The sequence below is a fragment of the Cygnus olor genome, chromosome 4 (assembly GCF_009769625.2).
Source record: "Cygnus olor isolate bCygOlo1 chromosome 4, bCygOlo1.pri.v2, whole genome shotgun sequence".
NCBI classification, from domain to species: Eukaryota; Metazoa; Chordata; class Aves; order Anseriformes; family Anatidae; genus Cygnus; species Cygnus olor.
The window spans coordinates 13,327,236-13,354,604 of NC_049172.1; the positions used below are offsets into that span (position 1 = coordinate 13,327,236).

The window sequence follows — 27,369 nt, forward strand, 5'->3', positions numbered from 1 at the left end:
GAGGGTCTCCTGGAAGACGAGGCTCCAGGAGAATGTCTGCTTGTAGAGTGTTGGATTTACTGCTAATCGCTCAGCTCAGGCCATTTTTTCGTAACTTTTTCTCGTCAAGCTGGCAGAGAGTACTGAAAGTCTGCTCAGTCCCAGGAATGCAGAATTAGCCTAACTTAATGCTCACATGGCTTTTGCGGCATCAACGGTGTGTTTTACTTTGGTCAATCAATAGGGTCAAAAGGTGAGAGTTTGTCTGGTTTATATCACTGTTTGCCTGAAGTCAAATAGGTAGCCAATTAAATTTTCCAATATTGAACAAGAATAGAGCGAGCGGTAGTGTCAGCTCTTCTACAAATGGATATTAAATTACATGATGTAAAAGTGGCTACAGATGATTCACAGCAATGATATGACCCAGTTACGTGTTTATCGCATTCAGAAGACAATTGTGAGGTTGATTTCATTGCCAGCTGCGTGGTAGTTAATGATCAGTAAGAAAGCCTCAAACTGAGAACAACTTCTGTTCTAAATACAGCCCGCCAATCTCAACTGCACAAGTTCCCAGAATGAATCGTGTATGTGTAATAGATCTAAAAATAAGGAGGAATATGCTTTTATTGAAGAATAACAGTATATATTCACTGTAAAACTGTTCTTCACTTAAAAAGAAAAATCTTATGCAGAAATGACTGACTTGCTTCTAAATGCACATAATTGCGCTGACCTACAGCTATATGTCTCCTGATTAACGGTGGCAATAAATGAAAGCCCTAATACAATTTTGAAGCCTATGAAATTAGCAGTAGAAGCCAAAATTGTTACTTCCTCTTCAGACTGACATTTTTACTGCAACCATTAGTTTTAAAAACATCAGGCAAGCTCTTTACCCCCAGTTGTCTGTCCAGTATCAGTGTTTTAAAAATTCATTTCTGGAAAGAATTGTGCATACGATAAGCATCAGTTTGAAAATTCAATTTACTGCATAAAGAATTTTGGGACACAGTTTTTCATAAAACAAAATAAGTCAATTAGAGCCTCCTTTTCACACCCTGCAGGTTTTCTTTTAAGTGAAATAGTAAGAATTGTTTTTAGGTCTATAAAAGCATAGACATTAAAGCTCCAAAGAATGATGTGCTACAGAAAATATTGAATTGGAGGTACCTAAGAGAAAATTAATGTTATAGTGCTTTTCCTTTGATTGTAGGTTTTATTATGTGGCTTGTTAGTTCCATTAAAAATAAATATGCAAATATCTCTTGTTCTAAAACACATTTTATTGGAAAAGCCAAGATTTCTTTCACATGTAAATTAAAACCTAGCAGCATCCCAATGTCTCTTTTCAGCCAGTCCTGCAGCAGAGACATTTCTGTGGTGGTGTGTGGCAGCTCTGTAAAAACCCATGGCAAAGCAAGTGATGCTGTGGACAGCAAGCAAATAAAACTGTGGCTTTACTTGCATGTCTTTCTAGTTGAAAAAGAGCGTGTTATATGGACCTGAATTTTGAACTGGAGAATGCTCCTGTTTGGCCTTTTGGGAAGGTTTTTGCCTGCCTTGAAATGGGTTGGAGCAGAAAAGAGAATTTCAGCACTGCTACTTAAACCTTTGAGCCCTCCTCAGCCCTCCTCTTATCCTAAATCTAAACAAAAATCACTGTAGTTTCTCAGGGAGATGCCTGATCTGTCATGCTTGTACAAAGGTGAAGCTTCCTCACTAGTACAGTACCTAGTGGAAGAGGTTGTGTTCCTGCAGCATGCAATTTAACCCTCATTTTTTTGGAATAGGCACACAGAAATAGTGAAGTGTTGTAAAAAAACGGTCAAGTCTCTGTAAAGTTTAGTCTGCAAGAAATGATTAATGCAGCCTTGTTTGATGGTTATCTTGCTAAAGGTGCTTTGCAGTGGACATTTTGTACTGCCTGTGATACTCCTGGCTGCTCAAGCAACTGAGTAATTGTAAAAGGATGAGTGAGAAAAATAGCAAGCCTGGCAGGTGAACCTTGCAAGTGAAATAATAGAAAAAATAGTCTTCCATTTACTGTGAAGTCATCATTAATAGAGTTTTTGGGCACTCTTTCTCTTTTTTTGTCCAGAAAAACTAATCCTTGACGGTTTCACTGGTAGTGGAGCAACATTTTAAAATCTCGTGTCTCGTTACTTAGGGTGGAACTTAACTAAATGTGTTGATGTTAAGATTTCATTGCTTTTAAGCAAATTGACCAAATAAAATAATAAAAAGCCTGCTGACTGCAGGCCTGTGCATACTTGACAGTAAGTGCAGAACCTGTGGGTTGATCTGAACTTCTCAATAAATTGATTTAAAAGAGTTAGAACTATATCAGCTGAAAGACATAGTAATAGAGTAACCACATAGGAACTGACAGCAGTTTGTCTGTGTCCCATCATTTTTTCCAGTTCCTTTTGTGTTTTTTTTCTAAACGTTGAAGTTTCCAATACTGATATGAACAAACCACCAGTACCTCTCTCTCTTATTGATACCTGCTCCCCTGAAATGAAGCTGTTACTCTAACACATGCATATACCTGCAGAGCCGAAATTGCAGCTTGGGGTTTTTGTTCTCCTAGCTTCTGGTGGCAGAATGAAGCTGCCAAATGCAAGCTGTTTGAAAGGTGCTTCAAAGGATGCCCGGGCTTGCCACATGGCATCCTAGGCAGAAGAAGGCTGTCTGTGATTATGGAGCTAATTTAAACCAGTTGCATCTCAATGTTTTATACTTTGGTCAGAAGCATTGCAATGTAAAGGTATAAGGAGGACAAGTCATGCTTTTTTTTTTTTTCTTTTTTTTTTTTTTTGTCATTCCTGTTTCACTCTTGCTAATACCCTGACTCCCTAGTGTTAGATTTCCATTGTTGGGAAGGAAACAGGGTTTGGCTTTACAGCTTCACGTTGGTGCTACAGGCTGTATTTCTAGCAGGTGTAAGATCTGTCTCTCCATCCTTCCTTCTGCTGGATATTGCTTTTAAATAAACTAGCAATGAGTTTGCACTAGTAAACTCAGTGTTCTTCCTATTGGACTGCAAATTATTTTGGTCATAATGCATCTATCCTCTTATCTTCCCCTTTCTCTTTAAAATGTTCACTGTAATGCTTTGTCTGATAAGAACTGAAGGTTTCTTACAGACTGTTGGATATCCCATTCGTATTTCCCATCCCCAACTCCAATATGTAGAATTAATCTTAGAGAAGCTGAAAAGTCTCTTTGTTCCTCCTTTGTTCGCCGTAAAACTTGATGGCAATAGCCTATGATGATGCTATTAGTGGTTGTAATTTTGGATTGAAGTTTCTGAACACGTATGATCCTATGAGTTGTTAAATTTGTGCTCTGGACACACCTTCATTTATTTATATGCATTTGCTTAAATGTACACACTGAGGGGAAAAAAAAAAAAAGAAAAAAGCCTTAGCCTTGTTTTAAAAGAATTTTTGAGCACTTTTAAAGTCCCTTTAAAAAAAAAAAAAAAAAACAACAGTGTGTATATATATTATTTTTCTCTTTCTATTTTTCTTCCAAACATGCACTGAAAACTGCTGAATGGTGATTCTCACATTCTCTGTGTGGAAACTATTCTGTACGAGAGACCTCATGTGTAACAGTGTTGAAAATCTAATCAGGAATGCTTCATGGAGCTGCAAAATCGTTGCTGGATAAAGCATTTTAAAAGGAGAGTGGAGCTGTAATTGCCAGAGAAGGTCACGATTGCAAACACTGTGTTGACTGGATGTGACTTGGATGAATCCTGATGGTCCAGAAGGAAACCCAGTTATGCCCTAACCTGTTGGCTACTATTTTCTGTTCCAGTTTTCTGCTTGTGAAACATAGTCATTACATGGCTAAAGGTTGGAAGACAAATCAGAAATTTTGATTACAGTCAACAAGCACAGCACTCTGCACACTCAGGTCCCTGGTGTGATGATACTGTGTACAGCGGTGCCATTTTCCACTATCGACTTTGTGAGCAGGAGTCTTCCCTGACCTGCTCTATAAATAAGGTCCGTGTTGCATGTAAAGCCCAAAGTCCCCTTTAGATTTATTAACAAAGAAAGTAACAAAAAAATATCATGCTGAGCTGCTCCCAGAGCTCCTCCCCGAGGACTGCAGTGTTCGGAGCTGAGGTCCTCTCTGAACACCGAATGTTCTCTATTTATCCTCGGTGTGAGCAGCGGTAGCAAGATATGCTTTGCAAAGCCACTTAACCCCTTCATGGAAAGAACTACATGTCATACTGTTTCTTGGGGAGGGGGAAAAGGGAAGGGGTTGCTGTTTTATTTATTTTCTATCCTTACCACATGAATATGCTAAATGACTTTTTCTATAATCTAATAGGCTTATTGCTGCCGTTATAGTAGGATTCAGAGTCAAAGGTCCTGTGACAAGTTGTTGTGTGCATGTGTGCATGTCACAAATATCACAGCATTACACCGCTCATGCAGTCATGGCCAGGCAAAGCTGAAAACGTAACAGAGGGCCTACCCTGCTGTGCCCCACTGGTACCTGTCTATCTTGGCGTTTATCTTCCTGAAGCATCTGAAATCTCATTTTGCTCCTGCTCTTGCTGTTGTGTTTTCTACTTCTGATGAGTCTGGTCTGTGCTTTTTGAAGGTGGCATCTTGGTGATCCTTCGATTCCTCTGCCATCACTAGGAAAGAAAACAGGCCTTTATCTATTTGCCACTGCAAACTGGGGCAGCTCTGTTTGTGTCAAATTAGTGGTGAATTGGCACATACTCTTCCTCATGATTAAACTGGCATCTATCAGGCTGTGTAGACACCAGGAATGGGGGAGAAGGAGCACCAGGGAGAGCACCATATGCCCTGGTGCTCTGCTAGAGATGTGAAGGACAGCAGCACCCTTGGACCAGTTTCCAAAGGGGCCGTGGCTCCAACCCCATGTTGTTTCCCTGCATTTGGTGCCCTTGAACAACATCCCTCTTTCCATCCCCAGCTGCCTCAGGCCTTCTTCACAACAATGGATCACCACTGGTGACCGTGCTGGTGGCATCTCAGCAGCTTTCACTGCTGAAGATGAAGGCTGTTTCCTCCTTTGCTGTTCCTGTTCCCGGGATGGGTACCGTCAGCAGGTTCATTCACAGACAGCTGCTCCAGGGGGAGCTGCTTCGGGGTCTTTGCCAAGCATTGTGGTGACTTGAAGTGTATCCAGAAGGCAACTGGCACTTTGTCCAGGGCACAGACCACGACCCCTCCTCTTGGGAGCTGACGTGTAAAAGGGAGCAGCTGTGTTGTGCGTCAGATTTAGCCTCCTGGTAGTTGTCGAAAGTGCGGCCTGTTCTGGGAGTTTGACCTTAAAATGGCAGAGGCCAGGCCTGGCTCTCACAGGAAAAGAAACAAGCTTTTGACAAGCTGAAGAAGACAGAGGAACATTCCACACAGGCTTTTCTTCCTCCTGCTACTCAAAGAACCGACCTTTCAGAGTTGAATGTACTGGGGAGTCTGTCACTGGGAAGTGCATGGGCAATTGGCAAGCCCGACAGCTGAAAACGATGCTGTAAGGTAAGAAACGTTTTCAGTCCCTTCAATCAGATTCCCTCATGCACAGTCATTCTCTAGTCTCACCTAGGCTTTGCTGACGACAACCAACAAGCATCCAGGTAGGCTGCAAGAGAGAAGATAGCTCTGAGTTCATGGAAAACACATCAAAGGCCTGAATTGAGCATCTGAATCTGACCCCTCCATGCTCTGCCCTGAGAAAAAGTGATCCACGAGGGTTCACAACACTGAAGCTGCAGGACTAGATGGACAGAAGAATTATCCATTATACAAGTTTCTATGATTCTATGATCTCTAAAAGGAATTTACCACGGTGTGATCCTCCCCCACCCTTTAAAAGTACCTGGCAAGGTGTCCTTGCCAACTTGCATGCAACACACTGGAAGGGTGCCAATAGTTGCATTTGCAGTTATCATCTCTTGAAGAAAGGATCCATGGCCACCCCTTACCCTTGCACTGTTTCTTATTTGATATTTGACTATGGTTAAAGCCCTCGAATCCAGGTTTGGCACCATTTCCTATCTCTGCCATGGCTTCCTTGAGTGACCTTTGACAAATCAGGGGATATTTTCCTGCCGCTGTTCCCAAATGGGAATCTTAGTCAATCTTTAATTAACCCTGACTCTTTTGTTTGTTTAGCTTGCAAGCTGTTGGGAGAGCAGTCTTTTCTCACATTAGCAGTGGACCATTGCCTGTTTCCACTCAGGCCCTGGGGCATTGCTATAGGAAAAGTACCATCAAAAGCAACAGTACATTTCCTTGCCTGTTATCTTCGCAGCTGTGGCAGTCACACCCCCAGTGGAAGTGCTGTTGCTGGCTTGTTGATCCACAATTTGGGATTTTTTTAATCCCAGCATACATAACAGGAATGTTGAGAGAAGCAGTTTTGCAACATCTGTGAGGCTTGTGTTTAAAATAGGATTATGAAGAACAAAACGAGGTACATCCATGAAAAAGCCATCTTTCTTCACGGCAAAACCGACTGTCTTAGGGATTTTTACTTTTTATTTAGTGTTGATATTATTTTCCTAACTTTTACCAAGTGAAAACAAAATACCTTTTTATCTCTGAAAGCCTTTGCTGAGGAGAATCAGCATGACAAGTTGAGACTATATATAGTTCTTAAACTAGTATTTTTTTTTTCCAGTGCACATAAGTCATGAAGCCATTGTTTCATCTCTTTTCTTTAGGAAAATGAGCCTTGTTCTTTTCGGCTGGTATTTTGTCTCTATATTTGGTTGTGATGCAATCAGAGACGACCAGAATTTTAAGTAGTAAAACAAGTTTTTGAGAAGTTAAAATTGCAACTCCAATCCAAAGGGTATGTGGCTTTGGAATTAAATTGTTATTATTATTATTATTTAAATATTTTAAAATACCTAGTTTGGGGTGGGGGGTTGTGTTTTGTTGTTTGTTTGTTTTTTTAAACTTACACATATTCAAGTCTCACAGCCCCCACTCCCTCAAAAAAGAGAGAGAGAACAAGAGATTGTAAAGTGCTCCTGCTGTTTATACCGTGAATGCTTTCTCCTGGCTCTACTTGTGTTTCAGGAAGGAATGATGCATGTTTAGCAAATGGAGGTCCTCTGTGGGACATCCAGATCTCCGAAGAGCTCTGACAGTACTGGACCTGTCATCTCAGTTTTTCATTGAACAAACTTCTCCTGTCCTTGCGTTCATGCATGGCTGTGCATATGTCAAACAATTTAACTTCACTTAATTCGCTACAGATTGTGTTGTGAGCACCTGGTTCAGTTTTCCTCTGACTTTGTTGCACGATGTGAAGCAAACTGTAAAATCTTTTTTTTTTTTTTTCCTTTTGCCATCCTGAAAACTGCAGTAATAGTATTCCTAGAGAGTTGTGAACTAAGAATTGCCGTAAGCAGTGAATTAGATACCTGACAAATGGCCAGCTGTGCGGGGTCACTGATCCTTGCTCTGAGAAGGCTTCAGGGTGCTGACATTTGTGTTTGCTTCCTTACCTGTAAAATGGGGATAATTCTTACCCAGGTGCAGTTTTGGAGGGAGTAGCTGTGTAATACCTAGTTCCAATATTTTGCAAACTCTCAGAGAGGTCTTCTGAAAGAGGTGGAAGCCAGCAAAGCGGCCTGTTCCCAGTTTGCATTTCTTGCCTGTTGGTCATGAAAAGAGCGATGCCAGAGCCTTGTCAAGAAGGTTCCCAAGGCTTGAAACCAGAGGCATCTGCTGGCGTTATGAACTGCTTAGCAGCCTGGCTTGGTGGCGGGGGTTCCTGTAAATTGATCGGCTCTGTCTTTACCTATACATTTCGCAGCTGTTGTGGGGAACACTTTATTTGCTGCACAGCTGCGGGGGCGAGAGTGGCAGATAAGTCGACTGGAAGAGATGGATGTGTGGTCACATAAGCAGAGGACAAGAAAGCGTGGATTTGTTCAGGCTCTTCTGGATGTGCCTTCCTGCAAGAGCGCTGTGGGGATTTTTGTGGGGATGGGGATGCCTTTTCTTCATCTAATGTGCCCTGAAACGCAGTATGAAGTGACTGGGGAAGCCTAAAGAAAGCATGTTTGTTCTCATTTTGTATTCCTTTCCAATGATGTGTTTCAGTGGCACACGTTCTGTTGGTTGAAGTCATAAATCATGAAAAAAGCTCCTAGACTATGAGCTGGCCTGGCCTGAACACTGCAGCCAGTGATGAGCTCCTTTGCTGAAAGCTGGGCCTGGGGTCATCAAAAACTCAGTACATCGCATTGCTGACATGCGTGCCAAAGGGCAGGATGGCTCTGCTACCTTCTCCTCCACCTCCTGTGTCAGCTGTGTCTCCCAGCTGCTTGCGAGCATGCAGAGCTGGAGCTGATCCATTTATCTTCCTTTTTTCCTTCCCCTGTGTCAGAGTTTGACACCAGGACAGGCAGCACCAGCTGCCAGGAGCCCCCTCCCTGCCTCCCATCACCCCCTCCTTTTTCTTTCAGAGAAGGGCGGTCTCGGCCTTTCTAGATAATACATACACTTTCATCCTTTCTCCGAGTCTCAGGTCACACAATCTGGTGTTATTAAAAGTCTTTGAGCCTCCAACACACGAGGTGAAAATACCCTAGATCAGACACTGAAGGAGAAGAGCCAGAACTGCTCTTCTGTGCCGTTTTCTGAGCATTTCAAAATGGGTTGGACTTCTGTTAATTTAAACGAATGCCCTTAAAGCCAACAAGCAGGTGTTCCAGCTCACTGGGGCCAGGTAGAGCCATCACAGGAACTCTCTTGTTTTTCCCTTTAGCTCAGGGACAATGTGGTAACACGCTGAGAGTTCTTAACATTTTTATAAAAGTAGGCATTTGTGAAATATCAAGCCACATGAGCTTCTTCTACTAGAAGGGTGGGCTACCCACAATCTCTCACTAAAGTCACTGCTCTTGCTTGCAACACCTAGGGTTTCATACGCTTGTTGAGGCCAAACAGTTGATCAAACCTTTGTTGGATTATGCCTACATGTCATCTGAATTTTATAATGATTCACTGATTTCCGGGATACGTGTTTTTTTTAGCCTCAAATATTGTTATCATTTTGTTGTTCTGCTGGTCATCAGAAACTGCTGCCTCTCTCAGAGAGGTGCAAAAAAAAAGCAGGCTGGGTTAGTGATGAGCTGCGGTGGCAGGAAGATGAATGCATGTTGCTGCATGGTCTCCGGGTTGTGTTTTCTCACCAATCTTAACGGTGATGCTTCTTAAACTGTTTCACTTCTAGCCTAGCACAGCATCTTTTCACCAGGTGATCTTAGGTCATCCAAGTGTGTTTGGGTTTGGTCCAATTCTTCTCAAATGCCCAACTTCCTCCTTTCCCTCCCACCCCCAAGGTTATTTAGTAGTTTGGTGGAAAGATGCATCTTCAGAAGCCTCTCCCAGGAGACACTAAGCTTTGTTTGTGCTGTTCATGGGCTTAGGCTCTAACATGTTCCCGTAAGATCTGTTAGATGAGGCCACCCAACAACACAGAAGAGAAAGGCTACAATGAAAGGAAAGGGCTGATGTCCCATCACCACCACCATATAGGCATGGCTTCACTGATGTCTCTTTGGGAACCTCCAGCAATGTGACCATTTGATTCTTGGGTTTTTCCTCATCTAAATTGTCCAAAAGGGAGATTTCAAAAGAGCGTTTACCTGAACCAAGCATAGCCCCGGCGTCTGGCTTTGTCCCTTTGACCTCTTAGGGTCCCTCTTAGCCCTGTTTCCTATTTTCAGATTACTAAAAGCTGGGCTGAAAACTGAACCTCACCCTTAATTCTTTTTCCAGTTTGAAGTTAGCAAGATAAGTAAGTGTCGTTTTACATAAAAACTAAGCCTTAGCAAAGTGGACAGATTTATTGAATTACCTCATAGCAAAATGAGTGTGTTTCATTGTCACATAATTTTTTTCTTTTTACTCCAGTGAGATTTTTTTTTTTAATCTATTGATGCCATGGTGAAAATACTGCATTGGCTAAGAAATAGAGAGAGGGCACCACATACTGACCGCTGTAATAATGTACACCAGTAAATATCGTGCAAGAGCCCAAGGATCCTAATTTCCGAATATAAAATATATTAGAAGTTAAGCTGTTGCAAAAGCGCACAAAAGACTTTTCTGAACCTTCATAAATTCATATGCTTTAAATTAGAAATAAAATAGTCTTTTTTTCATTAATGGTGAAAATGATAGGTCTTAGTAGTGCCTAATATTCAGTTCATTGCAAATAGTACCAAATTTCTACGTATTCACCGCATATATTTTATTGCTGTAATTTGTGGTTCTCCCAAGCAGAATAATATTTTTACTTCACCAAATATACCAGTGCAAGTTAAAGGTCTCAGATGTATTCCTTTAAAGTGACAGTTCATTCCAGCTAGGTCCCTGCTTTATATCAGTGCTTATTCATTAAAAAACTAAGTATAAAATATGTCATCCTTCTTAGTCCTAGGTTCATACGGTAGGGAACCAAATCCTGAAACACATAAAAGTGCTTTTTATTTGTGCGTGGGCCCAGAGCACACATTTGGTGCGAGCTGCCCTCCGTTAATGCGTTTACCTGCGTGCTTCATTGTCAGCACATCGCAACACCAACCTGCCAGAGGTCCGCTTGTGTGGCAGCCGCAGCCGGTGGCAGCCTGGCTGGTGCAGCCTTCCCCAGAGCACCGTGGGGACCCCCGCCAGCCCCTGGCTCCGTTTCTGCTCCTTCGTCAGCTCGGCAAGTATGCGAGGGCTTTCTGCGCGGTCCTGTAGCTAGTGATTAATGAGTTCTTGGCGCGGCGAGGAGACAAGCGAAACAGAGGTAAGAAAGATGCTGCTGCACAGCGGAGAGAGGGAGTTTTGCTCAGCTGGGGTTGGAGGACACCCTGAAGTTTAGTGGAGGAGTTGCTCTGAAGCAGCACGTTTAGTGTTGCCTAAATCTGCATCCCTCAAGGAGGCGGTTATGCCTGTCTGTCTTGCACGTACGCAGGCATGCCCACAGCCTCTCCCATCTCCCCAGCACATCTGGAGCAGGACGTGGGGAAAACCACGGGAGCCTGGCCTTTCACCTTCAGCAGGACATGATCTCCTCTAAAAAAAATCTGCATCTCAGCATAGATTTTGTTGCTGAGAGCTGGAGGAAAACAGAAAATGAAGACTCCTAAGCAGTGATACTTGCCTTGGTGATGTGTAGTTGGATGTGGGTGTCAGACTATTGCTGCTCCAGTGACTGTTTCTTCAGAGCATTTTGGGAGTGTGCCTTGAAGCGTAATCTATGCCAGTACCTAAATGAGTGTATGTGCATTTGACATGGTTGGGCGAACTATTTAAATCTGAAAATATTGCAAATCATTCCTGTGCATACGTGTAACTTGGGTTAATTACTTACACCTGAAAATGCTAGAAGTTATGCCCTGATTTTTATCCTGATTCTCCTTCTTCTTTTTTCTTCTTTTTTTTTTTTTAAATTCTGCATGTTGTTAAAATTTGCCGTGCAGCTTTTAAAACCTTGTTCCAAAGCACCAATTCCAATGCCTCCTTTCTCTGCTCTTCACTCGCTCTCCGTAGCAGTTGCGGTAAAATCCCACCTCTCCAGCTACTTCGTAGGTGTTCCCCGATTCAGAGAGGAGAAAACAAATGTGTTGGTTTATTGCTCGGTTTTGTGGAAAGACTTTTCTTGTTTTGATGGGCATTTTACTCCAGCATCCAGTTGGAGACACTTAAGAATAAGTACTATTGAGAGAGGCAGCTGATGCAAAATCCGTCCTCACGGTTTTCTCAACAGCTAAAACGAAGTGGTGTTTTACCTACCAAGCATTATTAAAGGAAACTCAGCCATAGCAGCCGGTGTCAGCAATATGCCTCACAATCAAACAAGAAATATGGTAGATACTCAAAGACATGAGATAACTGCCAAGGCTTATTGCAGAGCAAAGAGCTTTTCAAAAAATGTTTTCTCTGAAGAGCATCAGATTTCACTCACTTCTCACAGCACAGACATGCCTTGGCAATCATGATTAGCCTCATTTGGGCCTGTGGAATCCATTATTTTATAGCTAGTCTCTGAACTGGCAGGATGACAAACAGTTTATTCCTCTTTGGAGAGAAATCTGACCAAAAGACACAGAGCTTCAATTCAGCACTCCCCCACCTAGGATGTTTTCCCTTCCCACTTATGGCTTAAGGCAAGGTACCTAACGTTTGCCTTGATGGCTCTGTCAGGCTCTCGACATCCCAAATTTATCTCGTGCCTGGATGAGGACAAATCTTTAATGAACATCAGGCTTTTGTTCCTTTTTTAAAGGCAGACAAGGAGGGTTTACAATTAATCTGGCAAAGAAGACATAAATAGCTATGCAAATAATAATTATCTGAATTAGCTACATTTGCCGTGTTGCCAAGTGATCTTTCAGTGCTTTTAACATCGCAGGAGGAGGAAGAACTGGGGTGGTTTTCTGGCCCTGTTCACCCAACCCAGTTACAGGTGGACTGAATGACCAAGACCGGTAAGACCTAGACTCCAACTTGCTTACGAGAGCTTCCAGGGGTTAGATTGACTGTACCAAGCAAAACTATTTCTGAAAAAGCTGTTTGTGGGGTTTTAAACCATTTTGTTGTCTGTGCCCCATTTCTGAGTTCTCCTGGGCTGAGTGGGCAATACAGACAATGAGGTGCACCATAGGTTTTTGTCCTGGAAAGTTGCATTCAGCAGTTCTGGAGGACAAAACCCTGCTGCCAGCACTTCTTGATCCACCTCCACATGTGCAGAAGCCTTTCCTGATGGCGGGGAGCAGCAGCTCAGTGCTCATTTTGTGCCCAGACTTTTTTCAGAGAGACACTAAACGTTCTTGGAAAATGCTTGGCTATCTATTTTTTTAACCTGGAGCTGAAAGTAATGCACAGCAATGCCTCTCTATTTTAGAAAGCAGCTCACAGCCTGAATGAGGTTTAATTCAAGCCTCCATCTCAGGGGCCAGACCTCCACCTCTTGCTCTTCAGAGCTGCAGGGCTGTGTTGCAGAAGGCTGGTGGGTGCTCAGCCTAAGACTTGTCATTGGCAGCAGTAGCCAGCTGCTGCAAAAGCCCTGCAGACAGTTAGCCCTGCAGTGCTTACATCCCCTTCTGGATCTGGGCTTTCTTTTTTCCTTTTCCTTTTTTACTTTATTTTATTTTATTTTATTTTATTTTTTTGTTATGGGAGAATGATGTCCAGGTGGCTGATTCTGCTGCAATTTAGTAGCAGCTCACTCATCTGCTGTCATGCTGGAAACAATACGAGGCCAACTGCCAATGAAAGTTTGGCTGAATGACTTATATAGCTGTAATTGAATTTCACACAGTATTTGTACAATCCTTTTTTTTTTTTCTCTCGCACAAAACTCATCTTTCTGCTTCTTTTTAATTGCTGAATTTCAAAAGGAAAATCCTGGTGCACAACAACTTGGGAGAGTTGCAGTAGATTAAGAAGTTACTGCTTGTTTTTTATATAATCTAGAGGTAACAGAAGGATGCGCGACAGCCATAGGGTCACACCAGAAGTCTGTTTGGCTTGTTTATCTGCCCCTGATGATGAGCAGTGGCCAATGCTCGTGGCACTTCTCCCATCTGGCAAAAGTGGTGGCCGTGGTCTTATCTAGGCAATAGTGCGGCCCTGCCCCATTTTGCCTGGTTATGTTGCTTCTTCAGACAGAGCAGAGAAAATTAAATGATTCACCTCTGACAAACACATTGAGTAGCATAAGCAACCTTTTTGTCTCCTGAATGCCTTATCAAGGATGAATTGGGTTTTCAGGTTTCTTTATCTCTAGAATGGCACTCTAAACATAAAATCTCACCACAGAAGAGATTTATACACATTAAAAAATCAGATACTTCTTCTGAAGATGAACTATGAATATAACAATACCTGCTACTTTTTTCTTTTTTTAATATATATTTTATTCAGTGTAGTATATTTCAGGACTCATTATACCTTAAGTGAATTATCTTTACATGAGCAAAAAATATTTACCTCTTGGGTAATACATTTAGAAGCACAGCACAATCACATTCAGCATCTGCTGAAGCTGATGAAGTGGCTGCCTCTTCAGGGGAGCCAGTCACTGTGACTGCCACCTAGAATAATAACAAGAGGAGAGAGTCAAAGGAAGAATAGAAATTATTCAGAGAATTTCAGGAAATCTGAATGTTGCAAAACAGTTGAGAACTGTCTCGCTGATCTCTGCTCTGCCAAAGAGCATAGGCTCTTGCAGGGCTGGGCACTTAGCAGGGGTTTTATTGTTTAACCCCAAGACTCAGAACACAGAAGTTTCATTGGCTTTCTGCAAGACTGATGCTTGTTTTTTTTTTCTTTCCCCTTAACAAAATATTTGAAGGCATAACTTTTTGTGTGTTTTGGTACCTAAAATGAGGAAATGAAGTCATAATATTTAAGCTCCTAGAAAATTGGCCTCGAGGGGACAATGCCATGGAAAAGCATTTGTTATTTCTTGGGTTTTTGGGAGAGTCCACATGAGGGCTAGGGCCTCTGATGTCTGTCATTCATTATACAAATCTCTAACAAAAAGATGGCTTCTACCCAAAAAGTCCAAAATTTGATCTATAATACACAAAACAATTTTGTAGGAAGCTATAACTTTTTTTTCATCTGTCAGAAACCTCTGGTGGACAAGAGTTAATGTACATTAGTGGTTTCCTGGGTCCTGATGACTGTAAGTTACGCTGACGTGTGTTTTAACATTAATAATCCTTAGTATTATTTTAGTGAACATCTATTAAATTTAGTTATTATGTATTAAAAAGCAGACTGAAAGCACTGACATTTTAAGGAAGCCCAAATTAATGGTTTGAAAGGGTTCACGAATTTATCAGATGAATAAAAATCTAAAAAAAAAAAAAATCCATTTATGAAAAATGACAGCTTTGATTTCTGCAAATCCATAGATACAGTATTTAAGGATCTAATTTAGGTTGTGGTTTGTGAAAGCGTTTATGGATTATTGACATTTCCAATCTCTGTAACTTCACAGTGAGATTAATTAGGAAGTGATAATTTTGGGAATGCGTTATATGAGGCCCCTGTAACACAAGGTACTTACAGAGCACCTTTGTTTATGGATGCCTGGGTATTATATGAAAAATATAATTTGGAAAGGGAGCAAGTATTCCTCCCTTTTATTAAATAAAGGATTAGCACTTTATTTGCTGTGAAATGCAAGCATTTCTGCTGTGCAATAAGTCATGATTGTCCAGCATTCTCCTGGAGAAACTGGCTGCTCATGGCTTGGATGGCTGGACTGTTTCCTGGGTGAAAAACTGGGTGGCCAGGCCCGTAGGGTCATTGTCAGTGGAGTTAAATCCATTTGGTGGCTGGTCACAGCCGGTGTTCCCCAGGGTTCAGTGTCAGGACCAGTTTTGTTTAACGTTTTCATCAATGAGCTTGATGAGGGGATCAAGTGCAACCTCAGTACATGTGCAGACAGCACCAAGTTGGGTGGGAGTTTTGATCTGCTTGAGGGTTGGAAGGCTCTGCAGAGGGATCTGCATGGGCTAAACTGATGGGCCACATCCAACTGTATGGCATCCAACACGGCCAAGTGCCGGGTGGTACACCTGGGTCATAACAACCCCATGGGGCGGTATAGGCATGAGGAAGAGCGGCTGGAAAAAGTTTAAAACTTAGCTTGCAGAACAGTTTTGGTCTGGAGGAGAAATGCAGTAGGGAGGCTCAAAGCTGTGTGGGGTTCTTTCATAACAGAAGTTGGCAGCTGTGAGAAGGTTAATTAACAGCAATAATTGATAAGAATAATCTATTCATTGCTCTGGCTGGAGACTGGAAGTCTGTGTGCTTTACATTCAAGTGTCAAGCTGCTCTTGGACTGCTAAGGCAGGTAACGTTAATGGGGCCTGTTCCCCCAAGGGAGATCCCCCAGGTAAAGCAGTGGCAGGGCACAAAGCACAATCTGTTATGTATTTATTTACTGTACCTTGCTAAAGGAACCTGACATTGTTCTTGCTCTGAAAAGTAAGGGAAATGATTTCTAGTAAACCTGTCATGTTGAGGGCAAAGTAAAAAAAAAAAAAAAAAAAGAGGGAAAAGAAAAGTGGTAAAATGGAATCAGGTGGCAAAAATGGGAAGGTGGCAACAGTACATACTGTATTTGCAAAATAGTCTCAGAAAACCTAATTCCTCCATTCTCTCTGATTGCTCCTGAGCCTAGACCCAAGAGAGCTTCTCTGGCTGCACGTTACAACTTTTCACATGAAAAGCTCGTAAAATAAATGCTTCACGGGGGCAAACAGGCCAGGAGCTAAGGGGTCAGCTTGGTGAGGAGGGAGGCTTGTGTCTTCCGTAGCGGGAACAGTTGCACTAAAGGGACAGAGACCAAAGACCAACCTGCTATGTACCGTATTGCTGTTGCTCTTCCTTTCCCAAAAGTCCAAATGTCAGCCAGCCTTCTGCTGGGTGCAGCATGCTGCAGTGCCTGTGACTGGTTTTGCTCATTATTAGGGTGTTTAGGGTGCAGCAGCCACCCAGCTGTGCTACAGTGGGACCCCAGGCTTTCATATAAGGATGAGAGAAATGGTCCGACGTGCTTCGGTTTGCCTGTGTGCTGCAGGGAGTGAGCTCTGAGCTTAGCTATGTGGTCTCCTTTGTCATTTTAATTACGTGTCAGGAGAACAAAACAAAACAGGGACTGGTACTCGCACAGTGTTTTGAACTTTAGGTTGCCAAAACGGCTTGTGTCATATAGATGCTGAGCTATCTATCTCTCTGACTGTTCTTCTGGCAAACCATACATTGTGGGTTGTGTGTTTTTAAGTACAAACTAATGAATAGTAACATATTTCCATTCTCTGGGTTTAGAGGTGTTTACTTCAGATCTGCTGCTGCAAAGGTCAGCTTTCCTGTAACTCTGCTACCTGATTAGGATCTGTCTATGTAACATCCATGTTTCCTGGTGGCACCAGGAGCTTGAAGCACAGAATGGTACTGTCCTCTTCAGCCTTTCCAGCTGGGTGCTGAGGTAGGGAACTGGCGAGAAGATGATGACCCTCCTGCAAGTTGCATGCCCCAGTTGTGTTGCCTATGGCCTGTTGGCTGACGTATTTCCTTGGGAACCTCAACCACTTTTATAAATTGTAGGGATTGGGAAGAGAAACCACTCAGGACCTTGTGTGCTCTATTACTGTTAGCATCACCGGGAATACATCCTACCCAGCAGCAGATTTTCCTGTAGCCTGGAGTTTCTCTAGCACTGACTGCTGGGTCCTGTCATCAACGATCTGCCACGCTGAACATGCTGTGAATCTGATGCTGTTATCATTTGTATATTGCCTAATTGCCTAGACTACTGCTTTCTGTTGTGACAGCTAAAAGGGAGTTTATTGACATGTGCTTTGGTGGACTGAATTGTGAACAAGTCTCTTGTTTAACAGTCTTTTGGTATAGAAACACCAAGAATCCTGCACCCAGATGCGTCTTCAAAAAGGAAGAGCATCTTCATCTCTGAGCAAGTTCTCCCTGGGCATGCTTTGGGGTACCTTGCTAGGTTTGCAGGTTCCCAAACATATTTCTCCTTGACCCACTGAAAGGTGTGTGTGTGTGCTGGGGAGAGCCATGTAAATTGGGAAAGCTGTCTCTGGGTGCTGTAGGGAAGCCCTCAAGTCAAAGGCTGAGAGAGTTGTGGCTGTTCTGCTGTTGGTCCGAGGAGCTTGGAGTCTAGGGGTTAGAGAAAGAAAAGGCTGGAAATCCCAAGACCATCCTTGTACGAGGAGCCCTGGCACGAGGCAGCTTCCAGATTTCATTTTTATCACATTAGAGGGAGCTCAATGCTTGAGCCTGGTGCAGCAGAGTTCAGGGACAAATGGTGTGACAGTGACCACCTCGCACTATGGGTCATGTGTCGGGAAGGCACAAAACCAGCACTGTGCCTTCTGGTGATAGTTTTCCCCAGTTTGTTTCCTACTGCCATCACCACTTCTTGGCTTCACCTCCCCATGTATCTGCTCAAGCTGGTTGGTGGGGGCAAGATAACAGCAGTTAGTCACATCTGGCATGGAGCACCCTCAGAACAGCTGAAATGCTGCATCTTATACCACTAAGGTCAGCCTCAAAAAACTGTTTTAGAAGTCCTTCAATTTCATCATTAATTATGTGTTTAATGCTGAATGTCTGTATATTAAGTTTGACCTGGGAAGGACAGCAACAGGGATTGGATTTCGCTTACTCTGCTGTTACACATCTGTCCTGAAGAAAACAGCTGGCAAAGTACAGGGCACAACTTTTTATTTACTTTTGCAATTGCATTTAACATCCCCCCTACTCGGATCATTTTTTTCCAGGAGTTTTGTGCTCACGTTGTGGGTTTGAAGTAGTGCCAGGGAGAGAGAGCTCTCTACAGGACCCTACTGATGCCACAGTGTGCTTGTGCCTTGTAGAGTTGAGTGCAACTCAACGTGGTGGTAAGAAAATGAGCAGTTAATGTTGTTCAAGTGTTAATTGTGCCGGAAATTAAGAGCGTGTTTTCAGAGCCTCTATACCCAGCAGCACGAAGAGTATTTAATTAATTTGTTTGTGTGATTTCTCTGAATGGGTGGCAGGGAATCTGCCTGATTGCTCGGCTCTGGGCTCAGCAGGGGCAGGCTGCAGCAGCTGACAGTCACACGTTGGGCTTGGTTTCTCTCCCATCTGAAGAAATGGGTGAAAATCAGGGCGCGTGGAAAGTCTTGTAACTTCCCCCAGCCTCACCGAGGGGTTCTTGATTTCCTTCCAGCCTCTCATGCTGTGGAAGCCAAAGGCACTGGCCTGCAAGCAGCATAGGAAATCAAGGTGAAATACCCTTGTTGTGTTCAAACGAATGTGCCGTCAGTAGTAGAAGCAGAAGGTCTCACTGAAAGAGAAATAACTGTGTGTACACATTTTTTTTCTTAGATCCCTGTAGGGGAAGATGAGGTGCCTCCTGTGCTTTTAAATGCTACAAACTGGCACTTCTAATGTATTTTGGCATTGCAGAGGTGTAAAATGGACTGTAATCAGACAAAATTCAAATAATTCTGTCAATGCTGTGTACAAACAGATTTGCAGTGGTATTTTGCATAAATGAGGTGATAATCAGACCCTAATTCAACCCTTCCTTTTGATATAATTCAATGAGGTAAGCCCTCCAAGCTTTCCTTGCAACCTGTTTGAATAATAGAATGTTGTCCCAGTAGAAGCAGAGGAATTAGTGAAATTTAAAAGCATTAAGTCTTAAATCAGAAAGTATGTATTTGGGATGCATACAATGGAGAGCACCAAAAGCACCATGCAGGAGCTCACCAAAACATCACCGTGTCTGGGATTGTATGTGTATAATATATATCACAGAATCACAGAATGGCTTGGGTTGGAAGGGACCTCAAAGATCATCCAATTCCAATCCCCCTGCCGTAGGCAAGGACACCTCCCACCAGATCAGGTTGCTCAGGGCCTCATCTAACCTGGTCTTGAACACCTCCAGGGATGGGGCATCCACAACCTCTCTGGGCAACCTGTGCCAGAGCCTCACCACCCTCTGAGTGGAGAATTTCCTCCTAACCTCTAATCTAAATCTCCCCTCTTTTAGTTTAAAACCGTTCCCCCTTGCTCTGTCAATATCTGACTGAGCAAAGAGTTGCTCTCCATCTTTTTTATAGTCCCCTTCAAGTACTGAAAGGTTGCAGTGAGGACACCCCAGAGCCTTCTCTTCCGTAGGCTGAACATCCCCAGCTCTCTCAGGCTCTCTTCATAGGAGAGGTGCTCCAGCCCCTTGATCATCTTTGTGGCCCTCCTCTGGACCTGTTCTAACAGCCCCACGTCCTTCTTGTGCTGGGGGCCCCAGACCAGGACGCAGCACTCCAGGTGGGGCCTCGCAAGGGCAGAGCAGCGGGGGGACAATCCCCTCCCTCCACCTGCTGGCCACCCCTCTGCTGATGCAGCCCAGGATGCGGTTGGCCATAACAGAACTGGCTGTGGCACTGACCACTAACAACACATACAGGCTTTTCAGGATAAGGGTAATCAATGCTTCAGGTCACTCAACTGGTCGTGAATATATTATCTCCTGCAGAAGCTTCCCTTTTCGTACTTCAGGATATTGCTCGGTTGTTGGAGTGCATTACAAAAGCTTTTGCTCATTGTGAAACGTAAAATTACAACCATCTACGCTGCCAGAGGTACAGTATCCCATTAGGCCAGAAGAATTGGTGTTGCGTGAAGGCATGTATTTGGACGTCTGTCATTACTTTCTTGCTTTTGCAAGGGATATTTAGTGTTTTTATTAATACCTTATTAACTGTGCCCAGCCACAGCCTGGGACAGGAAGAGCAATTGCTTTGTGAGTTTCTCCAGTCGCTGGGTCCGGTGCCTTTTAGTTCTGCTGGCTTTTTCCCTTGCAAAATCAGGTACTTGCACTGAAATGTGTTGTCTCTGCTCACTAGAGCCCTGATATCCACATGGGGAAAACATTTACCTTTAACCTCAACCTGTTACAAGGTAGAAAACAGTCTGAATCAAAGCCCAGGTAAAAAAGACTGCTTAAGCTTGGAAAAATGTTCGTTTTGGGAGCTTCTGTTATATAGCTGGCTCTGGACACGCGCCTCTGCACATGGTGAAGTGCAGATCCACATGTCTAGCCAATGCATTTGCAGTCTTATCCTGAAATCATTGAGCCTGTTGATCTTCCATTTAGCCTGCAGTTTCCCATCCAAATGAACGAGACTTTTAAATGCAGAGGGTTTGCAATCCCAGCACTGGAGGACAGTCATTTGGCAAATGTCTCAGTCTGGAAGGGGCCAGAGTGAGCTCTGCACAAGCGAAAACAAAGCATGTGTGCATACCTTTGCATTCCTGTCTCGCTTCTCTGAACAGAGATCTCTCAGCTGTCAAAACTGTACTGTTTTACTGGCAAGTTCTCACTTCTCCTTTGGTGATATTTTATGGGGCCTGTCTTCTCCTATACCTTCAGGGAAGAGACCCTGCAGAACCAGCAAACCCAAGGAAGGGGAGTGCAGAAGCTGTCTGGGGGCCTCACCTTGCCATATTCTTGGTTTTCTTTTCAGAAAAGTGCTGTGTGCACTGAAACACACAACACATCGCAACTGATAAACGCAGGAGCGATATCCTGACATTTCAGTATATTGCCATGTGGTTTTCTGTGTACCACTTGAAGGAGAGGCAGGTGCACAGAAAACAGCGCTGTTCCTTTGTTAGGGCTGTGCCTCATTTTCCAGGTTCTACCCTCCTCTAAAGAAATAGTTTTTTTTTTCCAGAGATTTGACCATTTGGCTTGTTCTGTAGGCTGCCCAACTCAGCCCTGTGATTGCTGTGCCCTGCTGTCTTGGCATGGCTTGTGAGCCAGCACGGGCCAAGCTCACGATACAGGGATCCAACCAGAGCACCAGCTTTTTGCTGACCCTATGGCAGCATCCTGCCCTGCAGACAGCCAAGCATGGGGCAAAGGCAGGCAGGACCCTCATCCCCCTGGGATGCACCCAGCTGCTGCTGCAGCCAGAAGAAGGGGTTGGTGCCACAACCACAGGGGGCTTTCAGATGACAGCCCCCAGAGCCTCTCACAGAAGGCTGTTAGATACAGAAAGCGAGCATTTAGAGATTAGTAAGTGCACTGCATATATTTATTCTGACTGCAAGGGGCTTTGTCCAAAGGGACACAGCCTCTTCTGCAGCATCATTATGCATGGTGAATAATTCACATAAAAACATTCTGCAAGATGTGGGGTTGGGCTTTTTAAAGAGCGCTTAGATAAAGATAAAGAGCTTTTAACTTGTTATCATTATCAGTCGTCAGACTCTTACTGACAATCATGTAAGTATTACAATATTTAAAATGTTTTTTTTTTTGTTTTTTTTTTTTTTTTCCAAGTCCTCCTAAGCTTGTTTCTCAGAGACATGGGACAATATTCTGCAAATGTCTACCAATGGGCTTCATTTGACTCTCACAAGCTCTCTATTAGTGTCATAAGGGAATATTCTTCTGCTTAATAAAGTAGGCATCTCTATTTTACAGGTTTTTTGCTAAATATATGAGGTTGTATATTTTATAATGTTTCTCCTTGAACGAGTTCATTCTATATATAAATCTGGATCACTTGTATTTCAGAGTATGGGTATTTCATTTTGTTCTATGAACGTAGTCCAAGGCTGCTGACAAGGTCTCTCAGAAAGTTCAGGGGGTTTGGTATGTCCCAAGTATTGTTTTTTTTCCTCTTAAAATATTCGTAAAGTTAAAATATGCCTGTATTTTGATCAGTTTGTCTGCATATTATTCAGTGTATGTGGGCAGAAGGGCTTTAAATATATATATATATAAAATGTTCACATAATGTAGTAGTATCTAAAGTAAATTATTAAATCTTCCTTTTCATATGAAAGAGGTAAAGAAAAGTACCTGGCCAATACAGTACCATTAATCTATTCTCTTTTCTCCTTTCTCTCTTTACTTCTCTCTCTACAATAGAAGTGGAACAAAAAGGTAATTAAATACCTTTCGAATTATATATATATATTACTTATGTATAGGCTAAGTTATTTAACAGTTTAACGTTTTAGTTGAAATACTTTGTCATTAATTCTCACTACTTTTTTGTTAAAGTTTATTTAGTCTCTCTGCTGCTCAACTTCACGAGATAACTCATTTTTGCTGAGAAGTTTTACCAGTACCACTTCCTTTCATTAAATTTCTATTCAAAGGTTTAGATAATTCCCTTTTCTTCTGCCCCAAAGAATTTGGAAAGCATGCGTACATACGTATGTGCATAAGTATATCTAATTATGCTGCAAAAGCCTTTTAGAAATGGCACCCCTTTATCAGCTCCTTGGGGTGGTTACCAAGACTCCAGTAGAGCAATATGCTTTTACACCAGCTGCTAAATCTGATTTTCCTCCTGTTTCGCTCTCCAGAGGATATTATTTCTGAATTTTCAAAAAATAATTGGTTAAACTCCAAGCAGGGAGTACAAATGTGGGATCCCATCTGCTAGCCCTGTGCTACCATAATCCCGTGGTGGGATGGCTCCTCGTGGCTCCCCGCTGCCTATCTCATCATGGTGGTTATTCAAGCTCATGAAGATCAGCATTACAAACAACCAACAAATATTCTCCCCCTGAAGCACATGCAGCCCCTCCAGGTTGGAAGGGTGCTTACGTGGATGGTGAGGGCCAAGCGAGTCTGTTTTGCTCCGCAGCATCCCTCACACACCGCTTTTGTCTCCCCGCACAGCCGGTTGGGCTGTTGGCCTTTCCATGATGCCAACATCTGCCCAGAGCTTCCTCCCATGCCTCAGCCATGAGCCAGTCCCCCTCATCCCCCCAGAAGTCTGAGCAGCAAAGCAGCCTGGTTAGTCCCACTGCTCCTCTGTGCTCCTCTCATGTAACAATAGAAGGTATATGTTCTTAAGTTTGAATTACTACTATATTTAACAGGACATTTTTTAACTGATTAAAATCTAGACCTTGGGTTCCTCTCCAGTGAACTTGATGCTTTTCCTTCTTTCCTTTCTTTCTTTGTTCCTTTGCTCCTTCTTTTCTTCCTTCCTTCCTTTCTTCCCTCCTTCCTTCCTTTCTTCCTTCCTTCCTTCTTTCTTTCCTTTTCTTTTCCTTTCAGCATTCATACATCGTTCATTTTCAATTGTGTGGACTGCATGTTTTGTGTGTCCTGTAGCGGCTTCAAAAACTTCATTCCTAGTTACACTACTGGTCTGTAGTTGGGTATTCCCTTCCACTCCCTTTGCTTTAAATGCTCTTCTGAGTTGCTAAGGGATTCACCTCTGCTTTGCTATTGGTACCCTTTAAATATTTAATATCACTTGGGCTATAAGGATGGGACTTTCTTTCTTTTATTTCCATTTCTAGGCCACTCTTCAGTGGGCTGTTCAAAATAACTATGTGGAACAATTCCCCGGGAGTTTACTCCTTCACCTAGTAGGTACAGATTCACTGCAGAATGTAATCTGGAAATACAAACCCAGAAATCCTTTGGGGGCACATACTCATTTCAGAGTTTACAAAGGCGAGTGGTCCAAGTAAGTACACCTGTAAAAATAGATTTGAAAAGCAATAAGAAAATGAGCCGAAGTTGATAGAAAAAGCAGAAAAACAATCAATTTGGTGGAGCAAGTCTTGTTCTAGAGACTTGGCCGCTGGAAAGGCTGGTCTCCAGTTACAAGTCATTGCTTGTGGGTTTCCTCTGATCTCAAGTGTCCTCTGCTGCAGAACTAGAGGCTGTTTCGATGTTTGGGCCAAGCACCCCTGGACTCTCATTAACTTTGTTTTTTTGTTTTAAATTCTTTTCATCTCCAACAGTTTTTCTTTGCCCTGGATTGCTAAAAGGAGTATACCAGAGCGAACACTTATTCGAATCTGACCACCAGTCCGGTGCCTGGTGCAAAGACCCTCTGCAGGCATCTGACAAGATCTACTACATGCCCTGGACACCATACCGAACAGACACACTGACGGAGTACTCCTCCAAGGATGACTTCATTGCCGGGAGGCCAACCACAACCTACAAACTCCCACACCGAGTGGATGGCACGGGATTTGTGGTGTATGATGGGGCTTTGTTCTTCAACAAGGAGCGAACCCGAAACATAGTCAAGTTTGACTTGCGGACAAGAATAAAAAGTGGGGAGGCGATCATAGCTAACGCAAATTACCATGACACCTCTCCCTACCGCTGGGGAGGCAAGTCTGATATAGACCTGGCTGTGGATGAGAACGGGCTGTGGGTAATCTATGCAACAGAACAAAATAATGGCAAAATAGTCATTAGCCAGTTAAACCCTTACACATTAAGGATAGAAGGGACATGGGATACTGCCTATGACAAGAGGTCAGCTTCTAACGCCTTCATGATTTGTGGGATTTTATATGTGGTGAAGTCTGTGTATGAAGATGATGACAATGAAGCCACGGGGAATAAAATAGACTACATATATAACACTGACCAAAGCAAGGATAGCATGGTGGATGTGCCCTTTCCAAACTCCTATCAGTACATTGCTGCTGTGGATTATAATCCCCGGGACAACCTCCTTTATGTATGGAACAACTATCACGTAGTGAAGTATTCCTTGGATTTTGGCCCACTGGACAGCAGAGCAGGTAAGGGTTTTGATACTGAACCAAAATATAAACTGGGTTTTCTATTTGTCCACACAAATAGGGTGTAAAATTGAAATATGCTTCTGTGTTAATGATCTGCCTGTGTTTGTAAATTTAGCCCCACCACAAGACCTATGATGGATATTCAGTCGTTAATACACGCAGAATATATTTTTAACATCTTAGCTTGAAACAAAATAGAGAAAGGAGTGTGCTACCCATAACTAACCCGAAACAGTCTCCAAATGTCCGTGTTCTTTTTCACATCACAGGAATAGTAACACTATTTTCTTCTTAATTGAATTTTGCTCCATACATAAGATCATTATCCCTTCTGCAGGAATTTTGGCAAAATGAAGCATGGAAGATGCTGTCACTGCAAACAGCATGGGGCAAATTGCCAGCCAGTTTAAATGAGTTAGTTCCATTAAGCTGGGGGAGTCTGGGCCTTTTACAGAAGCCAACAATAATTGCGCATGTGAGCGTGCACCCACAAGTGTATCTCTAGAGTCAGGAGAGGAACTGACAACAAAATCTACCAAATTGTTGGTTTGTTTCCCTTTCTTTAAAGTTGCTCTTTTGTTTTCTTTCTTCTTCTTCTTCTTTTTTTTTTTTTTTCCCTCCATTTCGTTCAGGTCTATGTCTTAGAATACTTTCTCTAAGATAGGAATATCCAGTCCTCAGAGGATTTCCAGCTTTCTCTTGTGTTTTCCGTGTCATAAATTACACTGGTAGTTACTTAGTTGGGTTATAGTCACTAAGGATTACCAACTTCATCATTTTGCAACTATTGTGGTCACAGTTGCTACTTGATTAGTACCATGACTTAGCCTAAATTGTGGTGAGGCGTTGATGGTGCAAGAATTTCCAAACTATATTAGCTCAATATCTTTCAAATGATTACTGCTATACATAAACATATTTTAGTCAGAGTTATCAGGTATTTCTTGTGGTGGACTATGTATTTAGAAATGCTGAAAAAGGAATATGAAAGAAATATAATGTAAATGGTAAACTACTTGGTTAGTAACATGGTTATGCCAAAAATATTCTTTTTTGATAATAAGAAATACTAGGAAGCAGATCAGTGGATTCAAAGCTTCAGATTGCCAAAAGATGAGCAAAGAGGTTTTTGCTGCTGACCTTTTCTTTTCCTTTGTGCAGCCTGTCATCCATATTTAAAAAAAAAAAAAAAAGAAAGAGATGCTGAAAGAAACTGACGTAAGAAAATCTGGGGAGGGGTGGAACAGAAGTAGTAAACGAGCAGTGAATTTCCAATTTTATACAAAAATGTAAGGAAGAGGAGAAAGATATCATGAAGAGGCAAATGAACAAGCCCAAGTGACTGTTAAGGGAAGAGCAAGGAACCTTTCAATGTTGTTGACCTCTGCAAGATCTCAGATGAGCAAAAAATGAAGTAATACTTTTCATTCTCCCAGCTTAATGATGAGCATGTACTTTCTGAGTGGTGGAGTGAAGCAGAGCAATTTGTGAGCTATTGGTTATTCCCAAGGACTGAAAATCAGTTGCATCCCTTCTATTTCACAGGGTTTCTCTCCTTTTCAGTGAATCATTTACAGGTATTACAGTGGACTCCCTACTACTCCGTTTTCATACGGTGACCATTTTCAGTAATAGCATCTTTAATAAAAAAGCTGTAATCAGTGAAAAACTCAATCTGCACTTTTTTTGGTGAAAAAACTAAATGCCTTTACCACATCCCGTTTTCCCAACTGAGTCTAAGCTGGCGAGATGTGAGGGCAGCTGAAAATCTTGCAGAGGTATGGAAATCTGTTAGGTGTAAGGCTTTGATGTATCCCCATGTCATTCTGTTTGCCCCTTTAATTTCACCGATGTCTGGATGAGAATTTAAAACCCAACAATGACTACAATGGAAAGCTGAGGTAGATATTGGCTTTTGATGTTGGAAAGGAGAGGGTTAAGTTGATGTCAAGGAATCTGGTAAGCATTCTCGGATGTTCCTTTCGTACATTTTTGATAGCTTTGTAATGTGGGCATGAAGCTGAATTTTACATGCATTTCTCTTTTCTGAAAATTGCTGGGATTTCCTGTTTGGCAGAACTGTGTTAGTATCCCATTACCTCACTGTTTTACGGGTTTACAGGACTTTTGAGAGAACTGCTCTGACAGAAAGTGAAATTTTCGATTAGACAGCTCAAATGGGCCACGGCACTTCAAAGTGAAGAAAAATATCTTTGCAGAGGCAGTTCACTGCTCCATTACCTGCACAGCCTGA

General features: G+C 42.6%; 1 protein-coding gene across 1 annotated transcript in view; it reads left to right on the plus strand.

Annotated features, from left to right (window-relative positions):
* ADGRL3 (adhesion G protein-coupled receptor L3) overlaps positions 1-27,369 on the plus strand; it is a 525,203-nt gene that overhangs the window by 327,429 nt on the left and 170,405 nt on the right. Inside the window, 2 exon segments of the mRNA XM_040555050.1 lie at positions 22,468-22,482; positions 24,312-25,112. Coding sequence (XP_040410984.1) covers positions 22,468-22,482; positions 24,312-25,112 — 816 coding nt within the window.